At 31.8% G+C, this 17,115-nt stretch overlaps 2 protein-coding genes across 33 annotated transcripts; one reads left to right on the top strand and one right to left on the bottom strand.

Moving 5' to 3' along the window:
- Window positions 1-952: 952 nt before the first annotated feature.
- On the bottom strand, window positions 953-5,158 carry AE7 (MIP18 family protein (DUF59)). 2 transcript variants are annotated; one of them, XM_085714055.1, is made up of 6 exons: window positions 5,017-5,158; window positions 4,759-4,897; window positions 4,285-4,388; window positions 4,085-4,184; window positions 1,785-1,830; window positions 953-1,358 (listed from the first exon to the last, which is right to left on the bottom strand). In XM_085714055.1, the coding sequence occupies exons 2-6, from the start codon at window positions 4,885-4,887 to the stop codon at window positions 1,258-1,260; spliced, it is 480 nt and encodes a 159-aa protein (XP_085570181.1). In that variant the 5' UTR covers window positions 4,888-4,897; window positions 5,017-5,158; the 3' UTR covers window positions 953-1,257. The 2 variants fall into 2 exon arrangements, with proteins under 2 accessions (XP_085570181.1, XP_085570180.1); XM_085714054.1 differs by having other exon boundaries at window positions 4,759-5,134.
- Window positions 5,159-8,479: 3,321 nt separating this feature from the next.
- On the top strand, window positions 8,480-15,337 carry LOC146920629 (beta-amylase 6-like). Of its 31 annotated transcripts, none has more exons than XR_015011842.1 (11): window positions 8,480-8,603; window positions 8,763-8,916; window positions 9,411-9,505; window positions 11,251-11,297; window positions 11,824-12,182; window positions 12,643-12,699; window positions 13,855-14,015; window positions 14,121-14,176; window positions 14,423-14,587; window positions 14,683-14,781; window positions 14,880-15,337. XR_015011842.1 is itself a non-coding variant. In XM_085714058.1 (11 exons), the coding sequence occupies exons 8-11, from the start codon at window positions 13,787-13,789 to the stop codon at window positions 14,965-14,967; spliced, it is 735 nt and encodes a 244-aa protein (XP_085570184.1). In that variant the 5' UTR covers window positions 8,486-8,603; window positions 8,763-8,916; window positions 9,411-9,505; window positions 11,251-11,297; window positions 11,824-12,172; window positions 12,643-12,775; window positions 12,857-12,953; window positions 13,173-13,786; the 3' UTR covers window positions 14,968-15,337. The 31 variants fall into 31 exon arrangements, 26 of the variants coding, with proteins under 26 accessions (XP_085570203.1, XP_085570184.1, XP_085570189.1 ...); XR_015011843.1 differs by having other exon boundaries at window positions 14,423-14,500; XM_085714058.1 differs by adding an exon at window positions 12,857-12,953 and having other exon boundaries at window positions 8,486-8,603; window positions 11,824-12,172; window positions 12,643-12,775; window positions 13,173-14,176; window positions 14,887-15,337.
- The last annotated feature ends 1,778 nt before the right edge of the window (window positions 15,338-17,115 follow it).

The following is a 17,115-nucleotide window of genomic DNA, read 5'->3' on the forward strand; positions in this document are numbered from 1 at the left end:
CATGTAAGTACTGGTCTTCTATTAGAACAGTTTTTAAGGATTAAAAGACTTTTGTTTTCAAAAGGTAAATTGTTTAGTTTTCTAATTGTCTAAATTCTATGGCATCTTTTAGTTCACAAATAGAGTTGGGAACTATGAGGTATCGTAATGTTGTTATTGAGAGCAACTCGGATATTGTGTTTCTCCACTACTCCTTAATTGTCAAGGGTGCTCTCCTGGAGTTGGGACACTCTCCATTTAATAGATACACAACTTGTTCCAATAAATTGCTGGACCATTGACCCTTTATTAATTGTGTACGGTTTTACTAGATTAACATTGTTGGCCATTTGCTTTACAGTAAACACTTTCTTGGTGTGTCACAACATTCAAATGCTTGCTCTGTCTGCAATGTGTATCAACAACCGTTCACTGTTTTTAAAAAGTAGATAGAAGGCTACATTAACTTAAAAAAAAAAGATCAGATAATTTTCAACTTAAAAAGGCAATACATATGAACCAATCTCGAATTGGTTGATTTATTATGATGGACCGAACTTACAATACCATGTTTGTAGGCGCTGATCTCTACTTAAAATGTTCGTAAATATCTCAAAATCCATAACCATCTCGAAGCCTTCGAATGTGCTCTTTATATTTTTTTAGTGAAGAACATCATCTATGGTTGGTACCGATCATAGTGTACGTACATTTTGTACATTTCTGATATTTCCCTTCATGGGGACGAAAAAGAGTGGGTTAGTATTCGACAATTGCCAGTTGTAGTGAGGATCGCCGACATGATAAGATAGAACATTCAAAACAAGGTATATAAAAAATATTACTATATATAGAGAGAAGTTGTAGTGGGTGTATATAACCTTTGCAAAATGAGTGTATTTTATTATTTAAATAAACTTCAATCTCTATTTATGAGAAAATAGAGAGTAATCATAGGAATGTGGACACAGACTGAGTATAAGTTCAACAGATACTCTATACCATAACTATGAAACATATGCTGACAACTTGTAAAAAGAATTTCCCTTTTCTTCACTAGAGCTAATAATTAAATAACCTTGATACTACTCAGCTATCACGCTTTTCAACTGCGTATTCTATAATCATATTGAACTACAATTACATGTAGTAGGCACAAATTGCATGACAAATATGTCCTCAGCAATCTAAAACAAAAATATCATACAAATAAAGTTGAACTGGCATAAGGTACAAAAGCATCCACAAACTCGTAGAATTGGGAGAAAAGAAGTTCCTTCAATCAAAAGATGGCGCAAGGCATTCATCAACCATATCCACGAGGTTTGGATTTTCAAGTGCAGCAGCTACACGCTCTTTATCATTTAGTTGTTTGTTAACTGCAAACATATTTTTGAACAAGATAAATGAATATAACAAGTTCATGTCCAGTTGTGACTTATGATCAATGATTCATAAGTAAGAATTTAAAGAAACGTGTGGCAATTCATTGCTCTGCTCCTTCAGAGCATCTTGTGTAAAACAAATAATCATCCAATAAAACAAAGTATCACATCTAAATCAAAATTTTCACCCTAAAATAATCTAAATCTAAGGCAATTTTTCTGTAAAAGGTACATCAACAGCGTGCTGCATGCATTGCTTCAAGAAAGAAATGACAATCACAAAAAACAGTATGACTTCTTAGATCAGATATTTAAAGTACTACCGAATGCTTAGGTACACAACAAAATCCTCATAAAACACATGGGTGCAGTATACACACACACATAGGGAGAAAAGAGAGAAGGATGAAGAAGAAAAACCTGCAGCTTCAGTTGCATGAGATCCAGGTGCTACTCTGATGTCCACCTAACCAAAATTTAAAAATCATCAAGACAAACATAATCCAAATATTAACAACATAGGGGTTTCAAAGGTCAGTTGAATATTTCATGCAATCTATAATTAATTGGAATTTATTCCGTGTTTAAAAAATATGGAGACAATGATAGATTGACAGTATATGCTATCATCTGTTATTAATTAAGAGAGAATAATTTGTCTAATAAGTTTGTCTGCCTAAATTGCTTTCTAATCCCGGCTAACCCTATTTTAGCCCGCCTAAACCCCATGTGCGACCACTTGACCTTTCCTATTCTTATTCCCTTTTGTTTTCACCATTCGCCATCCACTGGACATCTTCCATAGCCAGCTCCTTCTCAAGACACCATTTTCCCTATATAACAACTCTATCTACTTTGCGCCTGTCCATGCCTCTTCATTTCTTTTTTGCCACTTTCAATATCCTCTTAAATCATTAAATATTCCAATCCCTCCCATCTTATGTTATGCAAACAGCCTTCCTCTCAAGAGCCTTATGTGATGACTTAGACAGGAAATACAGAGAGTTTGTTTGAGGTAACACTCCAAACCAAAATCTTATTCTTTTAGCTTCATGGGAATCCATTTGTACTCCCATTTAGCTTCATAGGAATCCATTTGTACTCCTAAGAAAGCTGGCGGATTGGGTTTGAGATCTGCAAGAAATATGAACCTATCCTTCATAATGAAAGCAAGCCAGAACCTGAGCAACAGAAAACAAGACCTATGGGTTAAAGTGATGACATCTACATACAAAAGTGAGAAAGACATCATCCCTAAAATCCAAGTGGAAAAGCAAGGATCAAACTTTTGGAAAGGAGTTTACAAAGGGTGGGGGAAGGTGAACTCCAGTATCATCTGGGGAGCGAGTAATGGAGAAAGTGTTAATTTCTTGAGTGACCCTTGGATCCTTCCAGTAGGGAAACTAGCTTACTGCTATAAGCCAAATTTCTTCTTTAACTGATTCATATGCAGCTGTTAAGGATTATGTAAATGTGTCTTGTGAATAGGACTTCCTCAAGTTGATTTCTCAGCTATCTCCTCACTGTCATTCAATCACTCATATGATTGAATGTTTCAGAGCTTGCCGTCCTCTTATGTCAGATGACATTGAAGACATCATTGCTCGAAAGGCAGCCTCAGATGGTACCTTTTCAACAGCTAACGCTTTTAATTCTATTTTGCAGGTTCAAAATACATGCAACACAAATGTTTTTTGTTGGGTGTGGAAGTGGAAAAGACCAGAACGAATGAAACTGTGTTTCTGTGGAAGATGGCCAAAGCCCAGAGGTATCCTAGTGACAAGTGTTGTTATGAAAAAGAGGTATGACTAACAATGATCTCTGTCAGCTATGCGGGCTAGGAACAACAGAAACTGTTTTGCCTAGCTTCAGGGACTGTACTAAGGTCAGAGCAGTTTGGCCACCCTTTATAGCAGATAATGATAACTCATTCTTTGGAATTGCTGATGCAATTGCTTCAATATAACATAATTTTATAGCAGATAATGATACCTCATTCTTTGGAATTGCAGAGTGGAAAATTATTTATGTTGCTATTATATAAATATAAATATAAATGACTTCATAGTTACAATCAGTCAGGGTTTCAAATTTTATAGCTCTTTTCCTTCTTAAATATTTTGGGATAGGCTTGGTTTCTCACGTGCTTCGAGGGTTTGGGTTTCAGCTCATGAGTTGCTTGAAGGTCGATCTATCTTTATCTTTATCAAAGACAGATATTCTGTTCTAAGGGGATATTTTGTTGCAGTTTTATTTCTGTTTTAAGAGGATTTCCTACAGCACCTTATTTCTCTCTCTCAGTGAATTGTAAAGATCAAAAACAACAAATTTAAATCAACATGAAAAAAGTTGTGCTGCCTCTCACAAAATATACATCCCATGCGTTTCATATTATTGATTATTCTGTAAGGACTCGGAAAATATTGAGCAAGAATAAGATATCCAGAGCAGTTAAGCACCGTGCAATATTAAAGTTACAATTCATACTCTCTTCCTACCACATTTTATGTTATGCTATAAATCATCATTGCAAATGATCAATTCATCACTCTGCAACTATAAACTAATCTCTCTATAATTACTCTTAGCAATTCACAAGTAAAACAAGTGCAAATACTTCTATCCATTATATATTACCAAGCAACAAAATAGTCCATCTATTAGTAAACTAAATTACATCACAAAACAAAACTCAGAAAAATAATTAAGAAAAATGTTACCTTGTACCGCGGAGGCAAACTTCTCAAGAGCTTGACCCGTAAACAAAGACCTATAATTGTTGCCATACTGCAATGCTCCACTGTCGGAGTAAACGTAACCCTAAATAAAAATAATCCAATAAAACAAACACATTAATCATTCCATAATCCACACCAAGTATAAACCAAATACTTGGAAAGAATAAATAAATCACAAGTACCTGACATAACTTTTTTGATCATCGACTTCAACCGCTTCCTCGGTTATCACCTTGAGTTCTTCCAAAGAGTAAGGATGCTCAGGATCCTTGATATCTCTTATATGATTTAAGAATTGTTAAGGAAATATTAACAGTATTAAGACTCTATCTAGATAAACAACTTAATTTGCAGCTTATAGCAAAAACTTCTATAACTATAAGTGCTTATGTATAAGCTATTTCTATAACAAAAGATAAAATAAATTTGAATTGTTTTCTTATAAGCTATAAGCTATTTTCATAAGCTATCTTGGAGAGCTTATGAAAATAAGCTGAAAACAGCTTTGAACATGTCATAGCTATTGTTATAACTTCTGTCAAACAATCTCACAAGTGTTTATGTTCGTAGATAAACTCAAATAATTCAATCCAAAAAAAGCCCTAAATCAAACAAATTTAATTTATTTTCTTAGCAGCTAAATTCGATAAAAGGATATCAAAAATCTCTTGTTGATCGATTGGTTCGACGGTGTATTCATCAGCAGGAAGGGATTGAGTAGAACGTTGTTGACGTTGTTTCTTTTCGTATATGACAGGGTTTGCGTTGATTAATCCAGAAACCATTTTCGGAACGCTGAAATTAGGTCAAAAGAAATTGAATGAAATATAGTTGTATGAATAGGGATTTCAAAATGTAATGCAAGATTGAAGGGATTGAGAGAGAATGAAAAGAGAGGTGGTTGAGACGGTTACGTTGTTGAGGTTGAGGGAGGGGGACGTGGTGGCGGAGGGGACGAATATGGTGGCGGTGGAAGGAGAAGCGGGATATTCTTCCTTGTAAAACGTAGGTTGCGTGTTTCAAAGATATTTTGGTTTCTTTGTCAAAAAAAAAAGAAGATATTTTGGTTTCAAAGATTAACAATTTAAATGTATTTGTTTAGATTTGTCAAAGAAAGAAAATGTAATTTGTTTAGAGAATAATTTAATAATTTTAATTACCATGATATTATTAAGGCTAAAGTGCACTTTTCCACCTTAACTTTCAAAAACTTGCAATTTTGACCCCCTAACTATGAAAACTACAATTTTAGCCCCCTAAGTTTTAGCCCCATTGCAAATTTGGTCATTTTGGTCAATTTTGACCGGTCAATGCCCATGTAGCATGCCACGTGGGTAATTATTAAATTAAAAAAAATAAAAAAAGTCACTTAATCATTTTTTAATTAAATAAATAAAAAATCTAATTAAAAATATTAAAAAAATTAGAAAAAATATTAAAAAATTCTGGAAAAATGAAAAATAATAAAAAAATTGAAAACAAATTCTGAAAATATTAAAAAATTCTGGAAAAATGAAAAATTAATAAAAAATTGAAAAAAAATATAAAAAAATTCTGGAAAATTGAAAAATTAATAAAAATAAAAAATTGAAAAAATACGGAAAAAATTTAAAAATTCTGGAAAAATTAATAAAAATAAAAAATGATTAAAAAAAATAAAATAATCTAATAAAATGAAAAATTAAAATTCTGGAAAATATTTTAAAAAATTTCAAAATTTTCATTGTAATATGCATATTTCGAAATTTTCATTGTAAAATTCCCGGTTTATAAATACACAAAAATTCCTGGAAAAAATACTAACAAAAATTTAGAAATTTTTTAATATTTTTTTTATTAATTTTTCATTTTTCCAGAATTTTTAAATATTTTCAGAATTTTTAATTTTTTTTATTTTTTTCAGAATTTTTCATTTTATTAGATTATTTTATTTTTTAATCATTTTTTATTTTCATTAATTTTTCCTGAATTTTTAAATTTTTCCAGTATTTTTTTCCAGAATTTTTAAATATTTTCCGTATTTTTTCAATTTTTTAATTTTTATTAATTTTTCAATTTTAAATTAATTTTTTATTTTTTTATTAATTTTTCATTTTTCCAGAATTTTTTAATATTTTCAGAATTTTTTTCAATTTTTTTATTAATTTTTCAATTTTCCTGATTTTTTTAATATTTTTAATTAGATTTTTTATTTATTTAATTAAAAAATGATTAAGCGGCTTTTTTTATTTTTTTAATTTAATAATTACCCGCGTGGCATGCCACATGGGCATTGACCGGTCAAAATTGACCAAAAGGACCAAATTTGCAATGGGGCTAAAACTTAGGGGGCCAAAATTGTAGTTTTCATAGTTATGGGGCCAAAATTGCAAGTTTTTGAAAGTTAAGGGGGGAAAAGTGCACTTTAGCCTATTATTAATAGATCGAACTTGGCATAAAAAAAAAAAGGATAACGTTAACTTGTGCCCTGGGGCACATGTTAAGAAACACAAAAGAAGAGAGATTTTCTAAAATTTTGTGCATTTAATTGATTAAAAAGTTAAAAATTAAATGCAATACATACATTTCGATAACTTGTGCTTGAGGGCACAAGTTAGCATTTTCCAAAATGAATTGATCGAACTTTTCATCCCTGATTAATGTGTAACAGATATAAGGCGTGCTTTTCCCTTTTATTTGAACTTTTCGTAAGTACAATCAGTAATCAAACCATTAATCAAATATTTAAGAGACTCAAATCCTTTATAATTAGCATCAATTTTTTTTCTTCTGGTGAAGATAATTAGCATCAATCTATTATCAGTGAATAATTTAATTTCTTAAATTGAAAAAAAATGTCAACCAATATAAGAAATTAAATTATTAAAAGACATATATATAGACATTTCTATGATAATTAGCATCAATCTATTTACCAAAATCATTAAAAGACTCCCCTAAAAATATCATAGAAATAGTCCGTAAAAAAAAAATCAAAATCATTAAAAGACATATATAGATTGTACTCCATCTGATTATTTAAGCAAAAATAAAATAAAATGTGCACCTAAAATTAATAATCATGTTTTTTTTTTTAAGATTTGTATTGTATCAATGTGTTTTATCAATTTGTTCTTGTCAATAACAATTTTGACTAACAAAATTTACAATCAATGACTATTTTACAATTTAGTTACAATGAGTGGCTATTGTGGCTACTCATTACACATTCAATAACAATTTTATATTTATTAAAAGAATTCAAGGGCAAAAATAACTATTCACAATTATACTATTGGTAATTGTAATTTGCTTAAATTTGAGACCAACAATTTTAAAGTTTTTATTGTTTATATTTGAGAATAAACAGAGTATTTTCTTGTATCAAAACAACACATAATTTTGTAATTATGTTGTGAAATTTGAGAAAATGATGAAATTAATTGACATTTTGCAAATTTTGTTAACAATAGTCTCTTTCATATTAGACTTGGCAAATGATATGTGAGATAACTTGGAGCAACTCCAACACAGTTCGTTAAGACCAAGTTTGAATCTAAAATTGTATCATTCATGAGTTCATTGTTGGAGGAAGTCGATATCTCAGAAAGCTGCTCGGATCAGTGTGTCTTAAAGGAGTTTTTTTTTTTTTTGTTTGTTAAAAAGCTAAAGACAAAAGAAAACAAGACAAAAAAAATAGGAAAGACTAAGCTTTAGGGAACCAAGTTTCAATAAAAGATTGCGGTAAGAAGGTCTAAGATGTCAACTGAAGGGCAGAGTTGAATTATGATATCAATATTAGAAGAAATATCTAACTTAACAAGGAAGGCTACACAACTATTTCTTTCTCGAAGGGTGTAAACGATGCGAACATGTCAATCTTAATGAAGATGGTTTTTGATGTCTTTGAACCAAACTCACATGTTTGTCAAACATTGGTGTTTGAGAAGCATTATCAAGGTGATTCAGTTGTTTAACCAACAAAAGCCTCGGATGTATCATATGAAGGTCAACATGAAGAATATCAAAAGATCTTGAAAGTAGCTCCGAGAAACCATAGATTCATGTCCTGAAAGGATGACGAAGCAAACCACCAAATTCAGCTCTGATTCGGCTGCCAAGCAATTACCCTCAACATATAGAATGATGCAAGATTGATTGGAGGCCAATTTATCCTTATGTCTTGCCTTAAGAGAACCGAAGAAGCAAAAGAACTGCAGTTGCAGCAAGACCACCAAACATCTACTAAACTAAATATAAAAATAATAGTCCGTAGAAATTACACTTTTGCCCTTAATAAGGGCATTTTCGTAAATTAGTAAATGGAGCTGCCTACCTATATATGTGTTTTTTTTTTGTTGATGAAGAAAAGGAAAAAAAAACAAGAAGGAAAACAGAACACGGGACAGAGAAGAAAAGAGAAAAAAAACAGAACGAGAGAAGGGAGGGAGAGGAGAAGAAGGAAAAGAAGCCGATGGAGGAAGAAGGGAAATTGGAGAAGAAGGCAAGCTTCGATTTTAAGGTGAGTTTCCCTTTTCCTTTCCCTCATGCATGTTGAAATTTGATGAATTTAGGGTTAGGTTTTCATTTGGGGGAAAAGGGAATTTTAGGAAGGGCATTTTCGTAAATTAGTAAATGGAGCTGCCTACCTATATATGTGTTTTTTTTTTTGTTGATGAAGAAAAGGAAAAAAAAACAAGAAGGAAAACAGAACACGGGACAGAGAAGAAAAAAGAAAAAAACAGAACGAGAGAAGGGAGGGAGAGGAGAAGAAGGAAAAGAAGCCGATGGAGGAAGAAGGGAAATTGGAGAAGAAGGCAAGCTTCGATTTTAAGGTGAGTTTCCCTTTTCCTTTCCCTCATGCATGTTGAAATTTGATGAATTTAGGGTTAGGTTTTCATTTGGGGGAAAAGGGAATTTTAGGGTTTTTCATGAATCTAATGCCATGCATGTCTCAGATTGAATGAGTTTTGTGTGTTTTCTGTTTTATTTTTGTTTTTGCTTTTGTGGTTTGGTGATTCTGGGTTTTTTTGGTTGTTGATTCTGTTTTTGGTGTGATTATGTTTTTGTTTGTGATGTTTCTATACAAGTAACTTGTGAAAAAATTGATTCTTTTGAGATGAAATCACACTTGGTATAAATTGCACATAAGGTGTTTGTGAAATTGACTAAAATTGGTGATGCATGAATTGTTTACTTGATGACTTAAAAATTGATGGCATATTTGTAGTCTCAGTGATATATGAATCTGTTCAATATGGATCCTCTCATATGTTACTATCTAAAATGCCATAAAAAATAATTATGAACAAGTTTTAATCTGTTGCAGAAAAGGTTAATGAACTTGCTACATGCCATGGTGAAATCAAGGTCGTAAGGGCAATTGAAGCTAAGAAAGATAAGGCCATAGAAGAGGTATTAATGGTAATTACTAAGCCACCATACTTACAAGGCAATTTTCTGAGGTTTTTTGTGTTTGTATGATGTTGAGTGATTGTTTTTGTATTTTGCATGTGTTGTGACATGTTTTTGGGTATGTTTGGTGGTTTTTTTTTTTATGCATGTATGTTGATTTTTTTATTTGGTGTTTGTTTTATAGGAAAATATATGTTTAGTTTGATTATGGTATGGTCTGTTCATTTTGAGTATTATGATTTATAGTTTTTTGGTATGCATGTTTTGGAAATTTTGTTTGGTGTTGAAGGGATTGTAAAAAAAAATTATTGCTGAAAATGTGTGTCTGGATTTTGAAAATACTTTTATGGGTTTTCAATTGGTGAAAATGAAAGTTATAGTCTGTTTGATATGAGTAATTGAAGACTCTTGTGGTTGATATGATTGAATTGTTCTTATTTGGTGAATAATTTACCTGTTAACATCTATTTAGAATATAGTCTGTTTGGTCTCATCATTTTTCTTGAGGATTTGTATATTATGTCTCAATTTCATGTTTAACTTTGAGAGGATTTTGATATAATTTGGTTTGATACATTTAGCTTGGTGTTTTTGATGGTTACAGTTGGTAGCACAAGATTCTAGAGAAAATAGGTTTGCTCTGTCATTTGATGTGCTAAAAAATATTGACTTTTGGCAATAATATTAGATATTTTGAGATTTAGTACTTGATTTTTATCTGGATTGCAGCATTGAACACTATTAAATCTACATATGATGCTTTATTCTCTTATGATGTTCTTGAATTTATGATAGCAGAGATGTATGATAGCAGTAATGTTGGAAAGATAGCAACTGAAGCATGTGCATTTAAATTATGACATTAGAGTCTATTTAGAATATAGTCTGTCTGGTCTCATCATTTTTCTTGGTCTCAATTTCAAAACCTCTAGAACGATCCATCTGAAACAGGTTTAGATTAGTCCCAATGCAAAGAATTTTTTTTACAGAAAAGAGCATTCTGGTAATGTGACAATGATATATCGAATACGCATAAAACAACTTATAACCTTGATATTCCTCCCTGTCTTCCTTATTTTTACGCCAAAGCTCATAAGCAGCACATATAACTTCATGAGTACCAATCATGGAAAGATACATAAATATGAACTTTTATTTGTTGAAGTTGTTTATATATAGGTGTATTGAATCAGCATAAGAGAATAAAGCATCATATTGTATCTTACACTTAAAATATTTTTCTTGCTTCTTTATCACTCCTTAAGAAAAGGAATTTAATATATTAGTAAATTTGAAAGAATTCTCACAAGCTAAATGATCCTTATATGCATCTGTCTGCCATATTGTACTCTTTCATTTGTCAGATTTGATGAAATTAAAATTTTGTAGCTTAAATTTTGAATTGGGTGTTCTTATTGAGGTTCAGTTGTTTGTTAGATTTGATGAAAATAAAAATGGGTTTATGAAATGCACTATTGATAACAGTTCAATGTAAACTGAAAAAGATTTGAGTAGGCAGATTATACAAACTAAATTTTGTTGACAAGTAGTTGTAGATAGTGATCCTATGATAGAGGTGGTTTGGATTTCTGACTATGCTATTGGGTAAGAGTTCATTTTCCAGAGATTTTAAATGCTCAGTTTATCTGTGATTGTAAATTTGTGGTAAGGCCAATTGTTCGTGAGGTCATTCTCAAAGGTTAGGTTTTTCTGTGAAATTGGATATCTGACTTCAGTTACTTTCATCTTGGCAGGGAGAACAAGCTTTATTGGAGCTGATAATCTGTGTTTCAAGGATTTTGTATGTTCTCTTTCTTCACTCTCTTGCTACACTCACATACCTTTGGATCACTTGCAAGGATATGATAGAAGCATATTTATGCACCTCATGGCTTAAATATTACATATAATATTAATATGTATGATTATAATGTAAAATAAGTGGTTCAATGCTTTTAGAAGTTTAGTTTTTGCCTAATCTTTCTAATGGAGAATTGTTTTTAAAGTATTTTTGAAAAACTAGCAATTGGTAGCACAATTCAAGTTCTGAAATTTCTAGAGTTGTGCAACCATGTAACCAGTTGCTTGCCTTAAAACCTTTTCCCCAATATCAATTCCAACACAGCAATCAGGGAAATAATTCTCAATGCAATGGTTATGGCCATCTAGAAGCGATTGCAAGAGCAAAGATCTTGAAATTTATTGTGTGATCTGGTGTTATCACGAAAGTTTTGCAAATTGCAATACACTTTTGCTTCTGCTCATTTTCAACTTTCAGCTTTTTGTCGTGGAATTGAAACTTTAGCATAAAATGTTTTTTGCTACAGGTTCTACATGGTGCATCTGGTATGTACAGAAATTTGAATTCATTGGCCATGCAACTTACAAAAAGAAAATGTGTCGTTGCGTGCTGAACAAAAGGATGGATCAGTGGTGGGGAGTAGAACACAGGTTGGTGAACTTGATGGAGGGAAGGCACGTTCGAAGAAACAAGGGAGGAAGAGGGATGTTGTGGATTTGAGGACCCTTTTGGTTCTGTGTGCACAAGCTGTGTCTGCTAATGACAATAGGACTGCTAATGAATTGTTGAAGCAGAATAGGAAGCATTCTTGTCCTTCAGGTGATGCATCACAGAGAATGGCTCATTACTTTGCGAATGCGATTGAAGCGCGCATGGTTGGTGCTGGTACCAGTACACAAATATTATATATGAGCCAAAAGATGTTTAATGCTGCTGATTTCTTGAAAGCTTACCAAGTTTTTATCTCTGCTTGCCCTTTCAAAAAATTTGCACATTTCTTTGCAAATATTAGCTTTCATTTTTGTGTGTTTAGATTCATTCGAATCAATTTTATTGCTATCAAAGACCAAAATTGCCATGTTTTTTAAAGATGTATGTTTGGATTGGCTGTGAGTGTTTAGATTTGTTTGTAGGAATTCTGACTTTTATAATTGTGTTTGTTCATGAAGGTTGGTGAAGATGATCCTATGATACATCAACTTAGCTTCCATATTTCAATATATTTTTTTTTTATGGCTGAAATATATGTTGTTTTGTAAATAGGAAACTTCTATTTGATTAGGTAGATTTGCTCATTTTTCCCTTAATTTTCTCATCTCTAACTTTTGTTTATTGTGGTACACAGATTCAAGTCAACAGAAGTGACTATGACAATGTAATTGGAGCTTTGCCATATCTGAAAGTAAGCAGAAAAGCTATGTAAATGTTGTGTTTGCAAATCTGAATTATGAATCTTGCATGGTCCTGTCTAAGGATTTGTAAGTCTCCAATATGCTTTTACACCATTTGAAAGTTGTTTTATTTTACAAATGAATTGAGGTGGTTTTTGCCACTTGAAGGTGGTCTCAAGGACAAGGTAAAGCATAGAACACATATAATTGTGTTTGGAATTTTGAACTTCATTGATGGTTGAAGTAGGTATTTATTGAATAAATGGTATGTATATTATCTTGCATATGGACTGTTATAAGTATGTATGTATCTTAGTCACAAATTATTGAGAAATAATGTTGGTTTATGTTATAATAATGAGTGAATAGGATAAAAATTAATTTTTGATTCATTTCATTCTTTTAGTTCCTGATGATTATATTTAGGTTTGTTGTTCCTTAGTGTATGTGAAGACTCACAATTTTTTTCCTTACCCATGGTCAGATTGGTGATAACTTATTTTATGCAGCAGCAATTGCAATGCATTGTTGCAGCCAATGCAAAATATCTTCAATGATTTGTGTATGGAGGAATTTGTTACTTTGTTTCCTACCTGTTCTTCAACTATATGAATTTCAGAATTTGGCTTAATTATATACAAGATAAGTTCATTCCCACCATATTTTTGTTTGTTACATACTAGATGGCATTCACCTTTTAGGTAGTCAGCATGGTTAATATTTGAAACACATGTATAATTTATATAGTTAGTATCACTTTTAGGTCATTGCTTTAGGCATTTAACTTCTAATGCAAATCAGGACAAACTAATGGACTTATTGCTCGCTACCAGCCAACAAGCTTGCAGGACTGGAGCCTATTAATTTTATTACGTCTGCAACGCCGCACCTTGGTTGTAGAGGGCATAAGCAGCTAATTCTTTTGGACATGTAGTATATCATGTTTTCTTTTATTAAATTTTGTGTGAGTTGTCTGATGAAACTTTACTGCAAATAATGTAATTTCTGTCTCCTTTACTTTGGCTGATTACTCTGCTACAAGTGATGGTTATTGAGGGTAATTAAATAGGACTTTGCAACATCATTGTGTAAAAAAATATGCATGTCATACTAATCTGTGTTGGTGAAAGCTTCATGACATGGTTTTGGAATTTCACATACTTTAGGTTCCTTTGTTATGTGGATTTCACTCTTTGGAGAAAACAGCATCTCGTCTTTCGCGGTTTCTTGGTAAAACAGGGAAGCATTTATTTTTATCTGATGGTAAGAATGAAAAACCTCCTCTTCTTCTCCAGATGGTTCGTGACTCCAAAGATATTAAATTCATGTAAGGTTTATTGTTCGTTTAGTTTGATTTTCGCAACTTCCTTATGGTTTAGAAACCAAATCATGAACAAACAACATACAACATATTATATCTCTTTCTCTATAGGTCTGCTTTACGGTCCTTCAAACTCCGCGTTGCCTATGCAAATATTCGTTACGACCGTATTCTTTTGTTTTAGTTCAGATACATTAACCTTTGCATATTCTATTACTATCACAATTAATTTCCACTGTCTGTAAGTTTAAATGAATAACTTGACTCCTAAACATAAGCAAAACTTGAAAATTGTTTTTCGACCACTTTTTATTATTACTTCTTTCACTAACTTTGTCACGTATTTAGCAATGACATATAAAAAATTGTATTTCACTTTTTCCCTTAGTTCCCTTAATTGGTGTTTGATGCAGATGTATAGCGACTATATGAAGAGTTATAGAGAGAATATGGCAAATTTCTTAGAATCTGAGCTACTGATAGACATTGAGGTAGGACTTGGCCCTGCTGGAGAACTTAGATATCTTTCTTTTTCAGAATGCCTAGACTGGGTATTTCTTGGTATTGGAGAATTTAATGTGAGTTTGTGTATTTTTTGTTGTAGAAATTTGTGCACAGTTCCACGTGTATACATATATGTTCATGGTCATTTGTATCCTGCATATTGTTTCAGGGTGCTCATGATGCCGAGATTCTTACATTAAGCTTTACTCATGATGCTGAAAGGTGTAGTTATCAGTCTTATAAGCGTGTACGTGGCAGGTTGACCGAGGTATGATGGAACAATTTCATACGATGACTTGCCATTTTACTAAAATTTGTTATGTAATGTTTAATGTTGGAATATTTATATGAAAATTGGAAATGCAGGGGACAGGCTTCCAGTAGGTGCACCAGCCCTTATGATGTCACCATAAGCGGTGAGTCCAGGATTAGTGAGGCCAGATATCATGCATGAGAGGGACTCCAAATACAAAATTTCCTCAGAGATCCTTAAAAGCTCGAGGATTGAGATTCCAGAGCCAGAATGGCTGACTATTTGAAGCAGGATGGCAAAGGCTTTGTCATTGACTTTGAAGAAACTGATGAAAAAGAGGGCTTCTTTTCCTTGAACATATATATAGATATAGCTATATATATGTAATCTTGAGTGAATAAATCATATTATTATATATGTTTATAGATTAATTAGGGGGACAAGCTTAATAGCAGCCTTACTGGTTCATATTTGACAATTTGTGTATGATAATTTAATCAAAATTGGTGACATTGTATAATCAAAATTGAAGAATCAAACCATAGAAATGAATCAATTAAACAATTACAAATCCATTCTCGACCAGGACTAATATACATTAAATCACTTTTCATGATGTTGAGATATACATGTTTCTCTCATACTCTTTTACTGTTAATGTTGTGTCCTAGATCTAGAAAATTAACTTCTAATAAGTCACTCCTAACTCATTTTTATGTGTTACGATTCACAAATAAGCTGGTGCATGTGCATCACAGTGCATTATAATTGCTCTTCTTTTTCTTCTATTTTTGTTGAGGTATTTTTACCTTCTTTCTCTTTCATTTTTATTCTCCTATTTTTTTGAGATATTTGTTCTACATCTTTGTGACATAACCAAATTTGTCTCTCTGTATTTTGTGATGTAGATTGATTGAATTGAGAAGTGGAAATGACTTTTTCATTTTTAACTCCAATTGTATTAAGACTTGCAAATCTTAACGCCTCACACAACAACAACTTAGACTCATGTTCGTTATGATCCGATAGCACTTTGTATTTTTTCTCTTCATAAGTTACTTCTTTTGGCAATCTGAATGTCTCACTACCTTTATTTGTTTCTCTTCATAGAGTTTGTCCTTTTGGCAGCTTATATTCTTTTGGCAATTGTGGCATAATAATTTGTCATGCCCATGGAAATTATGATTATAAATACATTGCAATTATCGGATTTGATATTGAGTGATATGATTCCTATTTATATGCAACCCCCTCAACTTTGCAGCATATGTGGAAAATAAGGGTTTAATGCTAATTGATTCAAGTTAATTCTATTTTATTATTTTGCATTATGTAGTATATATTTTGTGGATGATAGGTTTATTCTTGAAAGTTTTGATTAGTGAATCCATTAAAAAAAGAGTGCTCACTTGCATAAAAATTTCAATGTCTACTAAATCATCTGGGCATCCTACTATTATGAACATAAGATAAATAACAATTGCGAAGCACGCGACCTTCGTTCTCAAATTTACGAAGAATAGAAATGTTCCGTAATTTGTACATCTCTCCAAGCTGCAGAAATCTTCTTACTCATAATTGCTAAATATGCTTGCTTGATTTTCATATTTATAAACGACAAAAATCTCTAAAAAAAATTGCGGCTATCTCCCTTAATTTACTCATTTTTCCTTTAGAACAATCTCTTTACAAAATACGTTACTGAACCCCATACTTTAGACCATGCATCACAAATATTTGGATTATGCGACCTTCGTTGAAGCTGGAAGACAATATGATATAAATCAGGTAATAGGGTTTTCATTGGTATACGTTAAAGCTTTGGTAATAGGGTTTCATTGGTTTATAGATAGATATCAATTATTAATAGAAAAGTGTTTCTACTGCTGACTAAATATGTTTTCATATGTTTTCGTGATCAAGCCATTTTGGATATTTCATTTTGTAACCCGTAATGCATGAATACTCTAAATATTGTATTATGGTTTATAATTATCTATCATTTCGCGATTTATCATTCCGATATAATATTTTGTCAAAAAAGTAGCTGAACCCCGTGCGAAGCACGGGTTTGTAACTAGTTGTTCCAAAAATATTGAAAATTTTAGTGCAATTATGTGGGTACAACCTTACTTTTCACACATCTTATTTTCTCTCTATATCTCTCCTCTTTTCACATTACAAATCTATCACATATTTCATTTTTTTTTAATTTCTTTCTCCCTCCGGTGCTAGATTAAATATTAAGTGCTTAAATACTACTCCCTCCATTCATTTTCTTTTGATGTTTTAGCTCTTGGCACAAGTTTTAAGAAGTAATTAAAGTATATAAATTTTTATGTGTTTTTG

This window comes from Medicago sativa, chromosome 5 (assembly GCF_051527215.1).
Source record: "Medicago sativa cultivar Bolivia chromosome 5, Bolivia_mono, whole genome shotgun sequence".
In the NCBI taxonomy this organism is placed as follows: Eukaryota; Viridiplantae; Streptophyta; class Magnoliopsida; order Fabales; family Fabaceae; genus Medicago; species Medicago sativa.

What these genes read in the sequence shown, in the direction of transcription:
- AE7 (XM_085714055.1), bottom strand. Translation starts at nt 4,887, where the DNA reads ATGGTTTCTGGATTAATCAACGCAAACCCTGTCATATACGAAAAGAAA. An exon ending in ATCAACAAGAGATTTTTGAT is followed by an intron (nt 4,389 to 4,758) that starts ATCCTTTTATCG and finishes CAATTCTTAAAT; the next exon opens with CATATAAGAGATATCAAGGA. An exon ending in GATCAAAAAAGTTATGTCAG is followed by an intron (nt 4,185 to 4,284) that starts GTACTTGTGATT and finishes ATTTTTATTTAG; the next exon opens with GGTTACGTTTACTCCGACAG.
- LOC146920629 (XM_085714063.1), top strand. Translation starts at nt 13,787, where the DNA reads ATGCATGTCATACTAATCTGTGTTGGTGAAAGCTTCATGACATGGTTT. An exon ending in TGCAAATATTCGTTACGACC is followed by an intron (nt 14,177 to 14,422) that starts GTATTCTTTTGT and finishes TGTTTGATGCAG; the next exon opens with ATGTATAGCGACTATATGAA. An exon ending in TTGGTATTGGAGAATTTAAT is followed by an intron (nt 14,588 to 14,682) that starts GTGAGTTTGTGT and finishes ATATTGTTTCAG; the next exon opens with GGTGCTCATGATGCCGAGAT.